The sequence below is a fragment of the Carassius carassius genome, chromosome 5 (genome assembly GCF_963082965.1).
Source record: "Carassius carassius chromosome 5, fCarCar2.1, whole genome shotgun sequence".
NCBI lineage: Eukaryota > Metazoa > Chordata > Actinopteri > Cypriniformes > Cyprinidae > Carassius > Carassius carassius.
This window is the reverse complement of record NC_081759.1, coordinates 3,645,304-3,664,521: the sequence shown is the minus strand read 5'-3', so window position 1 is coordinate 3,664,521 and position 19,218 is coordinate 3,645,304. Positions and strand designations below refer to the sequence as shown.

Sequence of the window (19,218 nt, the reverse complement as noted above, 5' to 3'; positions counted from 1 at the left end):
ATACTGTTCAGTTTCTTGCACAGACCGATCATTTTGTGTCTTTACACATCAATGTATCGTCACGGGCCGCAGGGTTTAATTTGGTTTGTGTATTTTTTTTTGTATGTTTTAGCTCCGATTCGCATCCACTTACATTATAAGAATGATATACTTCAACAATTTGATCTTAAAAAATCTTGGTTTGTGTTCTACTACAGAAACATCTCAACAAGTCACCTACATCTTGAATGCCCTGGGTGTAAGCAGATAAACATTACATTTTCATTTTTGGGTGAATTATCCTTTTAAGTCTTCATCTCTGGCCAAAGATATTATTTGATGTACTGTAGTGGTGTGGATACCTTGTGGATTATTGTGATGTTTTTATCAGATGTTTGGATTCTTATTCTGACGGCACCCATTCATTGCAGACGATCCACTGCTGTGTAAGTGATGTTGTCACGATCGGTGTTACAGAAAACACCGGAGAGGGAACCAATTGCAGGTAAGTTATTTATTTAAAGGGTAATCCAAAAGGGGTAAGCAGTCCAGGCAGGGTCAAAACCAGAATATCCAAACATAACATAGACAAGACACGAAAACAAGGTAAGGCAAGGCAAGGCAAGAAGCGACGGACATGAATAACTATCAACATTAAACAAGGACTCCGTAACACAGACTCAGACAGACCGGGTATAAATACACAGAAGGATAATGAGGGAACAGGAGACAGGTGGGGAACAATCAATTACTAAACAGGAGGAAGGTGACCAAATAAGGGAACAGGAAGTGATGAGGAGACAGACACCGTGAGAAAGGAGGACACCTAGTGGAAACCCAGGGAACACAACCCAGACACTGTGACAGGACCCCCCCTCTACGGAGCGGCTCCCAGATGCTCCACGACAAGACACGACACAGACCAGGAGGGAGGCGGACAGGTGGAGGCTCAGGGGGAGGGACGGAGGGCCAGACTCACTGAGGGGAACAGACAGAAACATAACAGAAACCAAGAAACACAAAACAGAAATCCATAAGGACATCATGTGGCGCCCCCCAGGGCGGAGCAGAAGACCACCACAGCCATGTGGTCAAGGCGGAAGCCCCCCAGGGCGGAGCAGAAGACCACCACAACCGTGTGGTCAGGATGGAAGCCCCCCAGGGCGGAGCAGAAGACCACCACAACCGTGTGGTCAGGACGGAAGCCCCCCAGGGCGGAGCAGAAGACCACCACGTCCTTGTGGACGAAGCCAGAGTTCTCCAGGGCGGAGCGTAAGACCCCCACAGCCGTTTGGTCAGGGCGGAAGGCCCCCAGGGCGGAGCAGAAGACCACCACAGCCATGTGGTCAGGACCAGAGCCCCCCAAGGCGGAGCAGACCTCCGTGTGGCTGGACCAACGGGACGACGAAACTCTGGTAATCCCCTGGTGTCCTTACTGGACTCCAGAAGATTAGTGCTGGCCTGACACTGCTCATGAAGATAATTGGTGACTTGTATTTGCTCATGAAGATCAATGGTGACTTGCCTTTGTTCATGAAGATCAGAGGTGACTTGCCTTTGTTCATGAAGATCAGAGGTGACTTGACTCAGTCCTTGAAGATCACCGGTGACTTGACTCAGTCCTTGAAGATCACCGGTGACTTGACTCAGTCCTTGAAGATCACCGGTGACTTGACTCAGTCCTTGAAGATCACCGGTGACTTGACTTGACTCTGAAAGGTTAACGGTGACCAGCCTAGTCTCTGGAGGATCCGCGGTGACTAGCCCTGACTCTGGAGGATCAGCGGTGACTAGCCCTGACTCTGGAGGATCAGGGGTGACTAGCCCTGACTCTGGAGGATCAGCGGTGACTAGCCCTGACTCTGGAGGATCAGCGGTGACTAGCCCTGACTCTGGAGGATCAGCGGTGACTAGCCCTGACTCTGGAGGATCAGCGGTGACTAGCCCTGACTCTGGAGGATCAGCGGTGACTAGCCCTGACTCTGGAGAGTTCACTGGCACCTGACTCGACTCTGGAGAGTTCACTGGCACCTGACTCGACTCTGGAGAGTTCACTGGCACCTGACTCGACTCTGGAGAGTTCACTGTCACCTGACTCGACTCTGACGGCCATCTTGGGCTGTGGCGCTAGGCTGACGACCATCTTGGGCTGTGGCGCTGAACCGGTGGCCAATTTGGGCATTGGCGCTGGGCTGGCGGCCATCTTGGGCTGTGGCGCTGGAACGGTGGCAAATTTGGGCATTGGCGCTGGGTTAGCGGTCATCTTGTGCTGTGGCGCTTGGCTGGTAGCCATCCTGGGCAGTGGTGCTGGACTGGCGGCCATCTTGGGTTGTGGCGCTTGGCTGGTAGCCATCCTGGGCAGTGGTGCTGGACTGGCGGCCATCTTGGGTTGTGGCGCTTGGCTGGTTGCCATCCTGGGCAGTGGTGCTGGGCTGACGACCACCCCGCCGGAAGAGACAGAAGTGGCTGGGGCATCCCACCGAAGCCGATGCTGCAGGTAGCGCACGAATTCTCAGAATTCTAGTGTCTCTAACTGCGCCATCTCCTCCTGAGACACTGGATCATCCAGCCCGCCATTGAAATAGTTCTTGAGGGCCACATCGTTGTAGCCCATGCCCTCGGCCAGGGACCAGCACACCTGAGCCAGGGCACCCACTTCATTGCCCTCTTGGCGGAGGGCGGTCAACCGAAGGTACTTGGTTCGCCGCTCCGCCATCTTGGCTGGGGAACGGAAAAACGACATACCGCTGGTTCCGCTGGTGACGGAGTCCTTCTGTCACGATCGGTGTTACAGAAAACACAGGAGAGGGAACCAATTGCAGGTAAGTCATTTATTTAAAGGGTAATCCAAAAGGGGTAAGCAGTCCAGGCAGGGTCAAAACCAGAATATCCAAACATAACATAGACAAGACACGAAGACAAGGTAAGGCAAGGGAAGGCAAGGCAAGAAGCGACGGACATGAATAACTATCAACATTAAACAAGGACTCCGTAACACAGACTCAGACAGACCGGGTGTAAATACACAGAAGGATGAGGGAACAGGAGACAGGTGGGGAACAATCAATTACTAAACAGGAGGAAGGTGACCAAATAAGGGAACAGGAAGTGATGAGGAGACAGACACCGTGAGAAAGGAGGACACCTAGTGGAAACCCAGGGAACACAACCCAGACACTGTGACAGATGTAAGGCTACTTTTCTCCAAATCTGTTCCCATGAGGAAACAAACTAATCCACTATACATCTTTGATGGCCTGAGGACGAGCAGTGTTGTGAGTAACGGCGTTTAAGTATAACGGCGTTACTAACGGAGTTTAATTTTCAGTAATGGAGTAATTAATCTAATTAATTAGCTGTGACGTATTATACCCAAAAAATCTTCATATATTGGACTACTAGTGAAATTGATAGAAAAAAAATGGGACTAAAAAATATTCAGGCACTTTGACCTCACCATGTTTTGCTTACGTGTTTTTTTTTCTGAATTGCTAATGCAACCTTTTCACACCACAGACTGAACAAAATTAAGCATTGCTTGGTAATTGTTCAACAAAGTATTGATAGTTGTGCAAATATTGTCATACTAACAGTTGTCTGAAGTTTTGGTTGATTGTAATCCATTACACACCTTTTTATCAAAGTTATCTGACATTATCAAGATGAATTTGTTCTGACAGTTCAACTCTTGAGTTCTTGTCATATTTTATTAGCATTTTATAAACTAGAGCAAATAAACTGTGATAATGTAATATTATTTGTTTTCTGTACCTGGACACCTACAAACATGAAACAACTTAAACATTGTGCAATTAGCACAAATAAATTAATAGAATGAACATATAAATTAAACAATTTCAAACAGGGCCCACTGTACAACCTTCAGGGAAGTCGTGGCCTAATGGTTAGAGAGTTGGACTCCCAATCGAAAGGTTGTGAGTTCGAGTCCCGGGCCGGCAGGAATTGTGGGTGGGAGGAGTGCATGTACAGTTCTCTCTCCACCTTCAATACCACGACTTAGGTGTCCTTGAGCAAGGCATCGAACCCCCAACTGCTCCCCGGGCGCCGCAGCATAAATGGCTGCCCACTGCTCCGGGTGTGTGCTCACAGTGTGTGTGTGTGTTCACTGCTCTGTGTGTGTGCATTTCGGATGGGTTAAATGCAGAGTACAAATTCTGAGTATGGGTCACAATACTTGGCTGAATATCACTTCACTTTCACCGGGTCCTCACTAACCCCAGCTACGGCTTTTTTAACCACCATTTTTATTCAGATAATTATATAAATATTACTGTTATCGTGTCATGAACTGCAGTTTTAAAAGTATTTCATGCAAGAATGTAGTTGTTTTAACTGAAATATGCGGTTTATTTAAAAATGTGTTTCGCTGATTTTCGCAGGTTGTCTATTCGCGTCTTTGCATTGACTTAACATTGAAATCACTCGAGCCAGACGCTCTATGTGCGTCTGATGTGAACGCACCATAAAGAGGATAGTGTTCTGTTTATTGTGCAGTAACTTTAGGCCTAATATACAGTTACAGAGATTTGCACTAATGGCCAGGTTTCCCTTTGTTTCTTTTTACCCAAGTTTAAATAAAATAAAATAATTTAAATACTACATTTTCTAAAATACTTAGTGTTTTTATTCTTCAATCAGTTAATATAAACATCTTATATATTAAAGATGTTATAGGACTAGTAACTAATTACTTTTACAGTGTGGTAACTGAGTTACTAACTCAATTACATTTAGGGAGAAGTAATTTGTAACTGTAACTAATTACTTTTTTCAAGTAAGATGACCAACACTGAGGACGAGTACATTATAAGCAAATTTACATCTTTTGGTGAATTGTTCCTTTAACACAAAAAACTAAAGTTAACTAATAGGACCTTCTTGTAAAGTGTTTCATCATGTCTTTGTGCATGTTTAAGTGTTTAGACACATGTATGTCCATGTTTGAATATGCATACGTGAGTGTGTGTGTGTGTGCGTCAGAAAGGCTGTTTCTATGCAGGAGCACGCTTGACTTATAAACGCTATTGATTGTATGAAGGAAGTGATTAAAGTGGAAGGACAGTGTGCAGATGCTGAGGGGGGTTAATGAGGGGAAGAGAGTTTGATCGTCTGGCAACCCATCCGACCCATGAGTCTGCGGGCGGAAGAGCCTTCTGCTGATCAGATTCCCTCTGCATCGATCCGCAGGGGATTTACTGAGCACACACACTCAGACTGATAACACACTCACTTACACTTACACACAGACACAGAAAGTTAAGTCTCATCTTCTCAGCAAAGTGCAGTATCTTTTCGTTGTAACCTTACAAGACACACATACATGCATATACACACACACACACACATATATATATATATATATATATATATATATATATATAGGAATATACACATTTTATATTAATATAAAACTGATCATTATTACACTGGAAATGACCATATATCCACATACTGATATCATTTTAGATATTACTGTTCACAAGTTTGGGGTCAGTAAGATGTTTTTAAAGATATTCATATTTTATTGCAACTGTTTTCGACATTGATAAACAGAAATGTTTCTTGAGCAGCAAATCATCATATTAGAATGATTTCTGAAGATCATGTGACACTGAAGACTGGAGTAATGATGCTGAAAATACAACTGCGTGTCACAGAAATAAATGTAAAATTTACAATAGAAAACATATATATTTCAAATGGAAATTTCACAGTATTAGTTTTTAATGCATTTTTCATCAAGTAAATGCAGTAGAAGAGACCTAAAAAAAATGTACTGCTTACTTTTATCTGTCAAAAGGATCAAACACATGAAATTATTTATAAATGTTTCAAAAAATTAATCATTGATGGATATAAATGCAAAAACGGTTTAGTATTATTAAAAGTATTAAATTAATGATGCTATTCCTTTGATGTACATTATTTTTTGATAAACTTGGTTAATGTCATTCTATTAATTATTTACATTTACATGTTTTCATTTAGTAAACACTTTTATTCAAAGTGATTTACAAATGAGAATTATATAAGCAGAAAAACAGTACTAGTGCTACAGTACCTCATTTTCATAAATGCCAGAGTAAAACAACTAAATTATTAGTTAACTAAAAAATAAACCATAAGAAAAATGTTACTTGAAATGAATGTTTACTGGAAATATAAAAAACTGAAACTTATTTTATTTCAACTATATAAACTTTTTTTTCAGTTTAACTTGAAAACTTTAAAAAATACATAACAACATGACAAAAGAAAATCAGTAAATTAATTATATAGACTAATTAGAGTTCTCCAAGAAGAAATGTGTTAAAGAAATGAATTATAATCAACATTTTTTCATATTTTATGTCATGGAGTCACAATGCATTCTGGGATTGCTTGCTTCATCAAAGAAACATGCAATACTACTTTGCAATTTGACAAAATACAAAGAAAAAAAGTTTTTAGTATCAGCTTTTGTGTCAGAAGCATGATGATGCCTCAAACTGCTGTCTATGTAGGCAGCTCAGCAGGTTTTGGAATAGAGCCTTAATTTTAAGAGAGTAAAATAATATTGTTAGAATTTTCAAGACTTCATGAGCAATATGTTCAGATGACTCGGACAGAAAAGGCTTCAGACTCATTTCTAAATCAATGTGATTTGTAGCACCACATTTCCCATCGGCTCTGACATGATGCAGACCGTATTTTATCCACGTGATCTCCTCTTTGTTCTGTCCCTCTTTAACTCTCACCATCGTATGCCTTGAGTCATTTAACTCATTTCACCCGAGAAACACTCATACAAGCTATAACACAAGCTTTGATGATAAAAGTGGCAAGCTACTAAATGCAGCCATTAAAATGTATCTGGAAGATTAAACGTTTTCTTTGAACATGAGCGTGAGTGAAAGAGGGAGGGAGAGCCAGATCGTGGCTGCAGACTGCAGAAAATGTTTAATAAATAATACAGCTTCAGGATAACATTGTGCCCTCAAACACACACACACACACACACACACACACACACACACACACACACACACACACACACACACACACACACACACACACACACACACACACACAGTTAACAGCACTGAAGCATCACTGACAGTTTAACAGAAGTACAGGCCTAAAATAAAGCGCTAAGCCTGAAACACACTCACAAATATGCAAAAACGAAAGCTTAGCCAATGCATTGTGTGCACTGTGTACATATTTAATGTGTTTTCGTTACGGTTACACGACAATGCATGAAGATTTTGTAGCTAAAAGTGTTCTTGCATATGTTTCAGGCCTCAAGTTTCCAGTTGCTATATCAAAACTGCTGCTTGCTAAACTTAAACTTTTTTGTCACTTGAAATAAAACGAAGGACAACAAAATAACTAAAACATTACAATTCAAATTGATAATATAAAAAAAACTATAAAAAATATTATTATTAATAAAAACTACAACAGAATCACAATAATACTAAAATAACACATATATGAACTACATTGAAACTATCCAGTCACATTCAAATTTGGTTCTAAATTAAATTAATAAAAAACAGATTTACATAACAAAATTGAAAAACGTAGTTACATCATATAAATTTGCACTAAATATAACATATATTATGTTCATAATATAATTGTAAATTGTCACAATTTCAATTATGTGAATTAATTAAAAATCAAAAAATTATGTTATAAAAAGTTATAAAATCCATTGCAAGGACTTCTGGAAGCAATACTGGGAAATAACTTAAATTAAAAAATATTTTTTTAACTGGTTCATTGAAGCCAACAGCCTGAATGAATTGATTTGGTATATTGTTTCAGATATCCCAGTGATATTCAAGAGCGAGGACATTAACGCTATTTGCTGTAACTTACTTGGCTGTAAGATAAAAAATAAAACTAGATAATAAAGTTTGTAGGCAAACTTTAAGTTGGCTTGAAAAAGCCTAGTCAGAAAGTTTGAAGTAGTTTTAAAAGCTTACGTTTGAGGGGTTTTCAGTTGTAACTAATTTGAAGTAGTTTTAAAGTTTTGAAGGCAATACAATCTATCAGAAAAATAGATATATAAATAAAAAGATAAGAAATAGTAAACTAGCATTTTGCTAACATGATTAGCAAGTGACTAGTATGTCACCAACGTAATTAGTAAGTTACTAGAATGTTTCCAGCATGATTAGCATATCGCTAGCCCGTTGCTTGCATTATAAGCAAGTAATTAGCATGTTACTAGCAAGATTACAAGTCACTAGCATGATTAGCAAGTTACTAGCATGTTGTTAGCATGTTGCTAGTGACTGGCATGTTGTTAGCAGGATTAGCAAGTGACTAGCATGGCTAGCAAGTGACTAGTATTTCGTTAGTATGATTAACAAATTTACTAGCATGTCGTTAACAAGTCAATAGCATGTTGCTAACATGATTAGCAAATGACCAACATCTCGCTAACATTTTGTTAATATGATTAGCAAATCATGTTGTTAAAAGGATTAACAAATAATTAACAGGTTTGCTAGCATGATTAGCAAGTGATTACCATGTTGCTAGCATGATTAGCAGTTGACTAGCATATTGCTAGCATGATTAGCAAGTCAGTAGCATGTCGTTAACAAGTTTCTAGCATGTTGTTAACATGATTAGCAAGTGACTAGCATGTTGTTAACAGGATAAACAAGTGACTAGCATATTATTAGCATGATAAATATGTTACTAGCATGCAGCTAGCATGTTTTTAACATAATTGGCATTTTCCTAGCATTATTAGCAAGTGACTAGCATTTTGCTAGTATGACTAACAAGTGACTAGCATGTCAGTAGCATGGTAAACAAGTTACTAACATGTCGCTATGTCGCTAGCTTAATTACAAAATAATTATATTTGCTTTGCTTTTTCCTATTATTACTAAATCAGTGCCTTGACCTTTATGTGATCTCACCCGTGACAGCACAGATGGGTTATTATTGTGACTTTTACTCTTTACTTTAAAAAATGAACCTGCAGCCATTGGGCCAGCAGCACCGACTCGACTCTGTTTATCTTCAAAACTGGAAAGAAGTCCCTTTCATTTTCCCAAAAGGGAGCACATCATGAAGAGCAGAAAGTCAACATAAAAACAAAGCAGATAAAAGGACGGTAAAATATAGTAAAATCACAGACAAGAAGCAGGTTGCCTGATGAGTTGTTTTCATGAAGAACAGAGCACGGCGGTGGCCTGTAATGAAAGCCTGAGTCATGTTGTTTGATATCCGCCTCGGTTCATCTCTCAGGGATTCATGTTCATAACAAACATTTTGCTTATAATCCAGTTTGAATAATCTGTAGAATATGCCAAAGCTCACATATGAAGTCAAATGTACAGATGCTCTTAAAGGGCAAGTGCATGTCTTCCTCAGTGTATTATATGAAGAACAGAGGTTTACAGCAGACGAACACACAGATTACTGTCTTTCCAACGCCTGCCGCTTCACATTAAACATGACATGAAACGCCATTCACAACATATTTCACTTCCACAGCGTGACGCACAATATTGAGCTAAAAATTATGCAGTGGACATAAATTCATCAATTATTATTAGATTGTTAGATTAGATTTTATCATTATTCATTATCATTATTAAATAAATGTAGTGTATATATATATATATATATATATATATATATATATATAGTGTATGTATATATATATATATACTTTCAGTAATATGCCATATTTTAATGATTTAAAAACATTAAAAAGAAATTATAGATATATACATATGTTAAAAACATTTATATTTACAAAAATCACTGATCTAAACATTTTATTTGTGTAACATGTATGCATTCCAGTTCATGTATTTCACTATACAATATATATTATACATATATTCACACACACACCCACAAACACACCCACCCACACACACACTCAATACATTTTATATAATTTCAAATATATTCGCACTGGGATTCAAATAACATCTGCCTTATCTGGCAAATAATATCTTTATTATCTTTCTCTTTTATTTTGCGCAGCCTGAACTGATGAGAAAAAATATGGCCCTGGAAATTTCTAAAGAAAGTAAATGGGATCAATTTTCATTTCATGTTGTCTTTAAAAAGAATTACGGAGTTGCTACAGGTCGAACAGTGAGGCCAGAGACGGCTCTCTCCTTTCAAACAGCACACAGACTTCAGCCGAGCCTGACTTTACTCCAGAGACGTTCAGGTTTCCATTCAGCTCTGCGTCTCAGTGTGCGGAAAAGAGTGAGAGAGAGGGACAAAAGCATATGCGTATGTGTGGATGCGAGTCGAGAAATAACACACAGAACATAAAGTGCTGCAAAACAGCAAATCAAAGGAGTCTGACAAAGAGACAGCATGCTTTCACTCTCGCAGACGGCGAGGAACAGAATATAAAGCTGAAGGTACTGCGAGACAACAGACACCGACCTGAAAAACTAAAGCAAGAAAATGAAAGACAAAATAGACACTCACATGTAAACCCCTTCTCTCCCGTTCCTTAAGGCTGAACGGGTAGCTGATATACTCAACCTTTAGAGAGAGGAAGGGGGCATTAGACAAAATAATGGGAATGTAAAACAAAGAGCGAGATGTGATTTAGTGATGTGAGACTCAAACGGCTGAACAGAAGATATAATGTAGAGAAAGCAGGAGAAGCTGGCTGCATCTAAAAAACGGGCTCCCCGTGTCAGATGGTAATCAGGTAAACATTTAGCTGTCACACTGAAGCCAAACTACAATCTTTTCTTTGTTAAATTCAGTCAGACTATCAAAGATAAGGTTTTATTTTAAATATAGCAATGCTTTTATTTTTTTGTAATGCTTTAATTTATCAGGGAAGTACTAAATTGATCTAAAATGACAGTGAAGACATTTAAAAAGTTTCAAAAGATTTATGTTTCAAATAACTGCTGTTCTTCCTGAAAAACAAATCTATCATGGTTTCCACAACAATATTAAACAGCACCACTTTTGTCACCATTGGGAACAATATGAACTGTTTTTTTGTGTTAAGCAAATCAGCATATTAAAGTGATATGAAGGATCATGTGACACTGAGTAATGATGCTGAAAATTCAGCTTTGAATAAATTGCAAACATTCAAAACACAAAACTATTACTTTAATTTGTAATAATATTTCATTATATTTCTTAATATATATTTATATTATATTATATTTATAATATATATATATTTATATATATTCATAATATATATTTATATTATGTTTTTATTGTATTTTTGATCAAATAAATGCAGCCTTTGGTTAGCAGAAGAGATTTCTTTCAAAGATTTTACAAAATCATTCACTTTTCACCACAAATAAGAAAACAAATACTGATTTGAAATACAAGGGGACTTTCTGGCCAGAAACCTAAAACCAATTGGACCTCGAAACTCTATTTGAGAATATAGAATACAACAAATCACAAATTACTAAACAAAATGACTGAAAAGAAGATGAACAACATGCTAAAAGCACTCAAGTTGACATGGGATAGATGGTTTCTATCAGGTTCACTCCTGGCTAGGACGTGCTCAAACTTTCCTGCTGTCTAAGCAGTTCACTAGGTTTTGTATCAGAGTACGACGAAGAGCTGAGAGAGCTGAGCTGAGTGGGGTTAAATGGATTCTGCCTGCTCAACTTTTAAGGGGAAGAACTTTTAAAGCTGAAACTTTAGTGAAAAAGTGCCTGTGGGGAGAGACAGAGACAGACATGAGATCCATTACACAACAGCAAACAGAGGAGATTCACTGTCTCTCTCTTTATCACTGCTCACCACTCCAAACACCAGCAAACAAATTAAACTGCCATGCTGATGGCGCCTGATTACATACATTCATGTCATCTGTCAGTTTCTTAGCTTCTCACTGCCAGTTTGAAGTGTGTCCACTCTGACAGTGATTGAAACTAAAGAAAGGCCATGTTTATGTGCCTCATTACGTACAGGAGCAATAAACAAATCAACTAAAAACTTTAAAGTAAACAAGAAACTATTTTTGCAATCAATTTAGCTTTTGTAATGTTCAGAGCTGCCATGTTATCTAGTATTAAACTACTGGCTCCAACCAATAAAACAAGGTTGACAGAGCTAATAACCAATAGCCCACATGGCCTGGGTAACATCAGCTAAGCTAAGCTATAATAATAATAAAAAAAAAATCAATTAAATAGCCTGGGTGACGTCAGATGAAAAAAAAAAATTCTAAAAACATATCTTTTAATTACTGAATTTAATTAATACACGAGTTTGACAATTTGAGTTGAATTACTGAAATAAAAGAACTTTTCCACAACATTCGAATTTATTGAGATGCACCTGTATGTGATTAAAAACTTAAACTTAAAACAACTTAAATTCAAATTCTAATTCCTTGTCAACTAACTGTACTAAGTACTAAAATTACTAAAACTAAAATTGAAATAACAAATTAAAGCTATAAAGAATAAAGAAAATCACAAAAACATACATTTACTACAAGTTACCTGAAAATAAAATAAAATAAAAACTGAAAATGCAAAAAATTAAAGATAATTTAAAGAATTGATAAATACTATGATAGCATATAACTAAACAATTGGAAATGTTGCCTTGTTACCTAAATGAAAACAGACAAACCAAAATCAATAAATAAATGTTGAAGTACTAAAATTACCAAAACTTAAACTGAAATAGCTTAATAGATTGTTAAAAAAGCTAATAAAAAGTAACTAAAACTTAACTAGAATAAAAAATAAAACCTAAAATTATATAAATAAAAGGTAATTTAAAAAAATACAAAAACGATATTAATAGTATATAACAAATACTGAACTAACAGATAATACCAGAAACACAAGACCAGGAACATGTCTTAAGTAAATAGGCTCAATTTTGACATGTTGATTGTAAAGGAATCCAGCATGACTTGACTGTGTGTGTGTGTGTGTGTGTGTGTGTGTGTTTAAGTGAACTCACTTTGCAGGCAGAGTCCATCAGTGCAGTTCTGTGACTGTAGTGTGACTCCGTCACAGTCCTTCCCTCCGTTCTGAGGCGCAGGAGCGGTACACTCTCTCTTCCTCCACTGTGTGCACTCAGTGTTACACGCCGACCACTTGCTCCAGTCAGTCCACTCGCCGTCAACTAAACACACACACCAGAAACAACAGAGATCAGCAGAAAAAAATAAGAAGTGCTTCTTCTGTGATATAAATCAGACCGATTCTTTTTTTTTTTTACTAAGGATGCCATATTGTAGCATTTTATTTTATTGCTTGTCCATTAATACATAAGTCAAGGGTAGTTTTAAAAGTTTTAGTGAGCCATATAATGACTGGCTTACCTCTTTGCACGTGAACAGAGTAATATTTCATCAATATTTATTGAATATATCAATATTCAATATTTCATCATTGACTGCCTTGTGCATATTGTACACAAACAATTTAAATATTTTTTTTTTAAGAAAAGTAAAGTAAAGAAGTTGCATCCTCTGCTCTGGTGTAGTCTGTAGATTTGGCTGCAGTATGTGGGTCAGTCATTAGTGTGAGACTGTGGCATCTCTCCTGCTGCCTGCAGATGCTTTAATCACACCTGCTTCACAGCCAACTCACTCTCACCGGCAGGAGGGAATGGAAATGTGCTTGGCCCTTAGGGGCCCCTAGGGGCCAAAGTATAGGGGAAGTGTCTGGCTTGAAAGCGGAACTGATGGGCCTGGAAAAAGATGCATTTGTCTGATGCTATCAAGAGTCGAAGAACTCAAACTCGACTGGAAAAGAATCAAGTTTTTATGAAAGGAATTCCTCACTTGTAATTCAATAGTCTCACAGTGAATTTTCCATCCTTCTGTTTATGGAAGGAATTCTTCATTTGGAAGTCACTTTGAATAAAAGCTTTGGATAAAAGCGACTGCCAAATTAAAAAAAATATTAACGGAGGAATAAATCTGAACTAAATTCTTCATCGTGTTTCTTTCAGGCTTAAGAACTGACCTCACTGTGCGTTTACATCATGTCGGAAATATCGTAATTATTTCCAGAGTAGTATCATGATTACAAACTCAGATCTTTATGAAAACCCCCATTTGTGACTACAACTGCAAATAAAGTAATATCATTGGCTTTGTTAATTGCAATAAAGCTGAAATAAAATAAAATGCAATGAAAAGATGAAATTATTGAAGATGAAAAATGAAAACAAAACTAATAAAAGTGACAAAAAAATTACTAAAACTTGAACAGAAATTAAACAGAACTGGAAATAGACAAACAAAAACACTTAAAATAATTTATAAATGTAATAAAAATATATAATGATGATCTTTGTAAAGTCATACTCCACATGATTTATAGCAGATAATTATTATTATTTTTAAATAAATGTTATAAAAAGCTTAATATTCAAAATATACATTTCTCACAACCGCATTACACACAAAATAAATACAATATTTATGTGGTACAAAATGACAAACAATGAATACAACTATATTTATGCAACAATTTTATATATATACAGTATGTACGATTCTTAATATAAACACTGTAAAATGGCATTACTATTAAATATTACATTTATTAAATAAATTAGTTTTAAATATGAATAAAATACTTTAATGTATTAAATACTGTTAAATTACTATGACATAATTTAAAAACAAAAGTAAGTCTTTTAAAGACAAAGATACATGTGCTATACTAACGTCTAATTTAATAAGCATGTTCATAATTTCACTACTACCTTTTTGTCATTTAACCTCACTTTCATTCTGTAGATTGATACCTGTGCAAACTGAGGTGCAGGCGATTTTTTGGATGGCCTGTCCGTCACACGGCGAGCCTCCGTTCAGAGGCGCGGGATTGGTGCAGCTGCGGGTCCGTTTCTGAAGGCCCCGCCCACATCGACTGTTACAGGTGGACCACTCCGTCCACGTGGACCAGCCGCCGCTCACTGCAGAAACACACACAATCACGTCTCTCACACACTCGCTTTTTCTCACGTAATGATTCAGCCCAAATCAATATTTCACATCTGTTTACTTTTTTATTTGGTAAGCAGCCGTCTTATGCGCTGTAATATTACACTTCAAAATAAACCCATTATTTTGTGATAATGAACAACCTGCTGTACATGATCCAGTACTCGTATAAAGCTGATATTCCTTTTACTGCTGATTTCAAAGAGTTTAATTTAATTTTTGCAAATAAAGCTGGGGTTTATCTGTCTATTAATGTCTGGAACACAAATTCTTTCATCTGAAAGCCACTTTCTGTGGTTCAAAATGAATTTTTTTTGTACTGCTTTGCACTTTTTTTTGTGGTATTGCGGCAATGTTAATATTGTTGACTTCAGATGATTTATAGCATACATTTTCATTGAATTTTGCATCTTTTCTTGGTCACCTTGAAAAGCGTCTGCTAAATGAATAGATATCATAAATGTATTAAAAACTTTCTGTACTCCTACTACTAGTCAAGGAAAGGTTTTTCATTTCTCACACTTTGCAGAGCGATGAAGAAAGTGTTTCCTTTGGAAAAAGTGCATACATTAAACATACACTCAGCACTGAAAATACAATATTTATGAGGTAATACATGACAAACTATAAATACGGCTATATTTATGCAACAATAACTTTCTAAAGTTTGGGGTTAGTAAGATTTTTTTTTATGGTTTTTATGCTCACCAAGGCTGCATTTATTTATTAAAAAAAATAGAGTAAAACAGTAATTATTCCAATTTAATATCACAGTTTTCTATTTTAATGTTTCAAAATGTTTTTTTTAAACAAGACAACTTTCCAAGACTATTTGATGAATAGAAAGTTCAAAAGAGCTGCTTTTATTAGAAATAATTTTTTTGTAACCATTGTAACCATATCTTGATTGTCACTTTTGATCTATTTGATATATTGTTGTTGAATAAAATTATTAATTTAATAAAAAAAATCTTACTGTAATCTTATAATATAATATAAAAATATAAAACTTATATAAAATAAAAATATTTTATATTATTTTATATAATATAAAAAATTAATTAAATTATAATGTTTATCAAATAAATTATTATTTGATGTTTTTGTATTTAATACATTTATATTATATTACATTAATTACATTATAAATAAATATAGTATATTATTATATTTTCTTGAGGAAGTAAATTAATGTAATTATGGCTCATGGCCAGAAAAAAATGTTAATCTGACATGAAAATACATTCTGAAAATATTTTATTTTTAAGCATTTTAAAGTTCTGACAAAAAATATTTCAGATAAAAAAAAAAAATATTTCAGATTGGGCACTATTTCTAGGTGACTAATCTAATGTAAGTAAATGAGTATCAATGATCATGTGAGGCTCTTTGTAACATTATTCAGGACAACATGATCATCTCCTGTTTTGCTCTCATTCAAGTAAAAGTGAGGCAAACCAAATATTGAGAGAGGCAGAAAATGGACAGAAGTGACCTGTTCTGTGAGCAGCTGTGTTTGGTATGTGAGAGTCTATATTCCAGCTGACGGATTCTTTTACCTTCACTCACTTACTCACACACACACACACACACACACACACACACACTGGAGTGTTTGACTCTTGTGTTGAGGAGAGGTGATGCTCTTCCCATCTGAGTTTTCCGGAGAAAGACACAGAAGCTCTTAAACTCTTAAACTGTGTCACTCCCTCTGCTGCTATTAACTTACCAAACACTTTCAACATCTCTCTGTGTGTGTGTGTGTGTGTCTTTGGTTTCATGTGAGGGAGTGGATTAGCTGTAAGTAGATTCCTCCTTTCGTTCCCATCTTTCTCATTTCAGAGTTCTGAGGCCATATGTCTAAAAGAACGGGACTCATTCCAGCGCTCTATCTCTCTCTTTCTGTCTCTCACTTTTAAAAAGGTTTCAACCACAAACTAGATTTTTACATTTTCTGAAGCTATTTGCAAAACTCAGCATGATGCTATGGTGTTCTAAATGGTTGCTAAGGTGCTTTGAGTGGTTGCTATGGCATTGCAAAGTACTGGTTATGGCAAATTTTGATGGTTGTTTTGATAGTGTTGTTATTGTTAGATAAAAAAACATTCAGATGAGTTTTCATTAACTTAAATAAAGATGAAAAACAAACAGAAATTAGAAATAGTTGTATTTGTATACATATATATATATATATATATATATATATACACATATACATATATATATATATATATATATACACATATACATATGTATGTGTATATATATATATATATATATATATATATATATATATATATATATGCATATGTATATATATGTATATGTATATGTATGTATACACACACACATATATATATATATATATATACACACACACACACACACACACACATACATATACAAATATCTTATTTTGTGTTTCAGAGAAGAAATAAAGACTTTTCAGATTTGGAATGACATGAGAGGGTTAGCAAATGCAAAATGCATAAATGTAAATGAGTAAATTATGACAGAATCTTCATTTTTGGCTCAACTATCTCTTAAGCACTAAGTAGGAGCAACAATGTTTTAACAAACACCACTAAATACCACACCACTCAAAACCCGCAGTAAACTCACACACACACACAAACCACACACTGACACACTTGTGTTTTGCGCCATAGCTAACTAAACGCCCAGCATTAGCAAGCTGATCTCAAGCGTGACATCGCTCAGGAAAGACCAAACCCCAAAACACTGAGTCACTAAATCCACTGTGATGAGGAGGAGAGGATGACAGGAACAAGCACTGGAGAAAAATCTTAAGCATCAGATGCCATCTAAGCCCACACACACACACACACACAGTTCAGCTTTCAGAGACCTTTAATCAGTGAAGATTACAAATGAAAACAGGGCAGGACACCAAAGCAGACAAAAGCCCACGAGGGGTGAGAAAAAGCTTTTCTCCACAACAGCCACAGCTCTTCCGCTGATTAATGCACCCTAACTAGGGATCTGCGTACCCTTAGACTGATTTGTAAAGGAAAAAGCAAGTCAATTTTATTTCATCCCAGTGTATCCCATTGAGAATACCTGTTAAATGCCAAATCAATACCCAAATTTGAATGGAGACAGAAAACAGCACACAGAATAAATAATAATTTGCAGACCAAAATAATAAAATAATAATAATAATAATCATAAAATAACAATAAATAAAAAACAGAACAAATTAAATGTAAGAAGAATTAAAAAAAAAATCATATTCCAAGAAATTCAACTTAAATGTTATCTAGAAACGCAAAGGTTGCTGACAGAGTCTTTGAATGATGGCCTAAAAATTATTATTATTGTTTTTTAATAACAAACAAAAAAAACTTTATGGTTAATAGGCCAGATAGAACAATAGATAGAATGATAGATAGATAGATAGAACGATAGATAGATAGATAGATAGATAGAACGATAGATAGATAGAACGATAGATAGATAGATAGATAGATAGATAGATAGATAGATAGATAGATAGATAGATAGATAGATAGATAGATAGATAGATAGATAGATAGCACGATAGATAGAACGATAGATAGATAGATAGATAGAACGATAGATAGAACGATAGATAGAACGATAGATAGATAGATAGATAGATAGATAGATAGATAGATAGATAGATAGATAGATAGATAGATAGATAGATAGAACGATAGATAGAACGATAGATAGATAGATAGATAGATAGAACGATAGATAGATAGATAGAGATAGAACGATAGATAGATAGAACGATAGATAGATAGAACGATAGATAGATAGAACGATAGATAGATAGAACGATAGATAGAACGATAGATAGAACGATAGATAGAACGATAGATAGATAGATAGATAGATAGATAGATAGATAGATAGATAGATAGATAGATAGAACGATAGATAGAACGATAGATAGAACGATAGATAGATAGATAGATAGATAGATAGATAGATAGATAGATAGATAGATAGATAGAACGATAGATAGAACGATAGATAGATAGATAGATAGAACGATAGATAGAACGATAGATAGAACGATAGATAGATAGATAGATAGATAGATAGATAGATAGATAGATAGATAGATAGATAGATAGATAGATAGATAGATAGAACGATAGATAGATAGATAGATAGAACGATAGATAGAACGATAGATAGAACGATAGATAGAACGATAGATAGAACGATAGATAGATAGATAGATAGATAGATAGATAGATAGATAGATAGAT

The 19,218-nt window shown here is 35.9% G+C and overlaps 1 protein-coding gene across 1 annotated transcript in view; it reads right to left on the bottom strand.

Moving 5' to 3' along the window:
• The window catches only part of unc5ca (unc-5 netrin receptor Ca), a 174,216-nt gene that overhangs the window by 30,425 nt on the left and 124,573 nt on the right, over window positions 1-19,218 (bottom strand). Inside the window, exons 6-7 of the mRNA XM_059549472.1 lie at window positions 14,758-14,925; window positions 12,955-13,119 (exon numbers count right to left, since the gene is read on the bottom strand). Of these exons, the coding sequence (XP_059405455.1) occupies window positions 12,955-13,119; window positions 14,758-14,925 (333 nt within the window). The remainder of the gene's footprint in view (window positions 1-12,954; window positions 13,120-14,757; window positions 14,926-19,218) is intronic.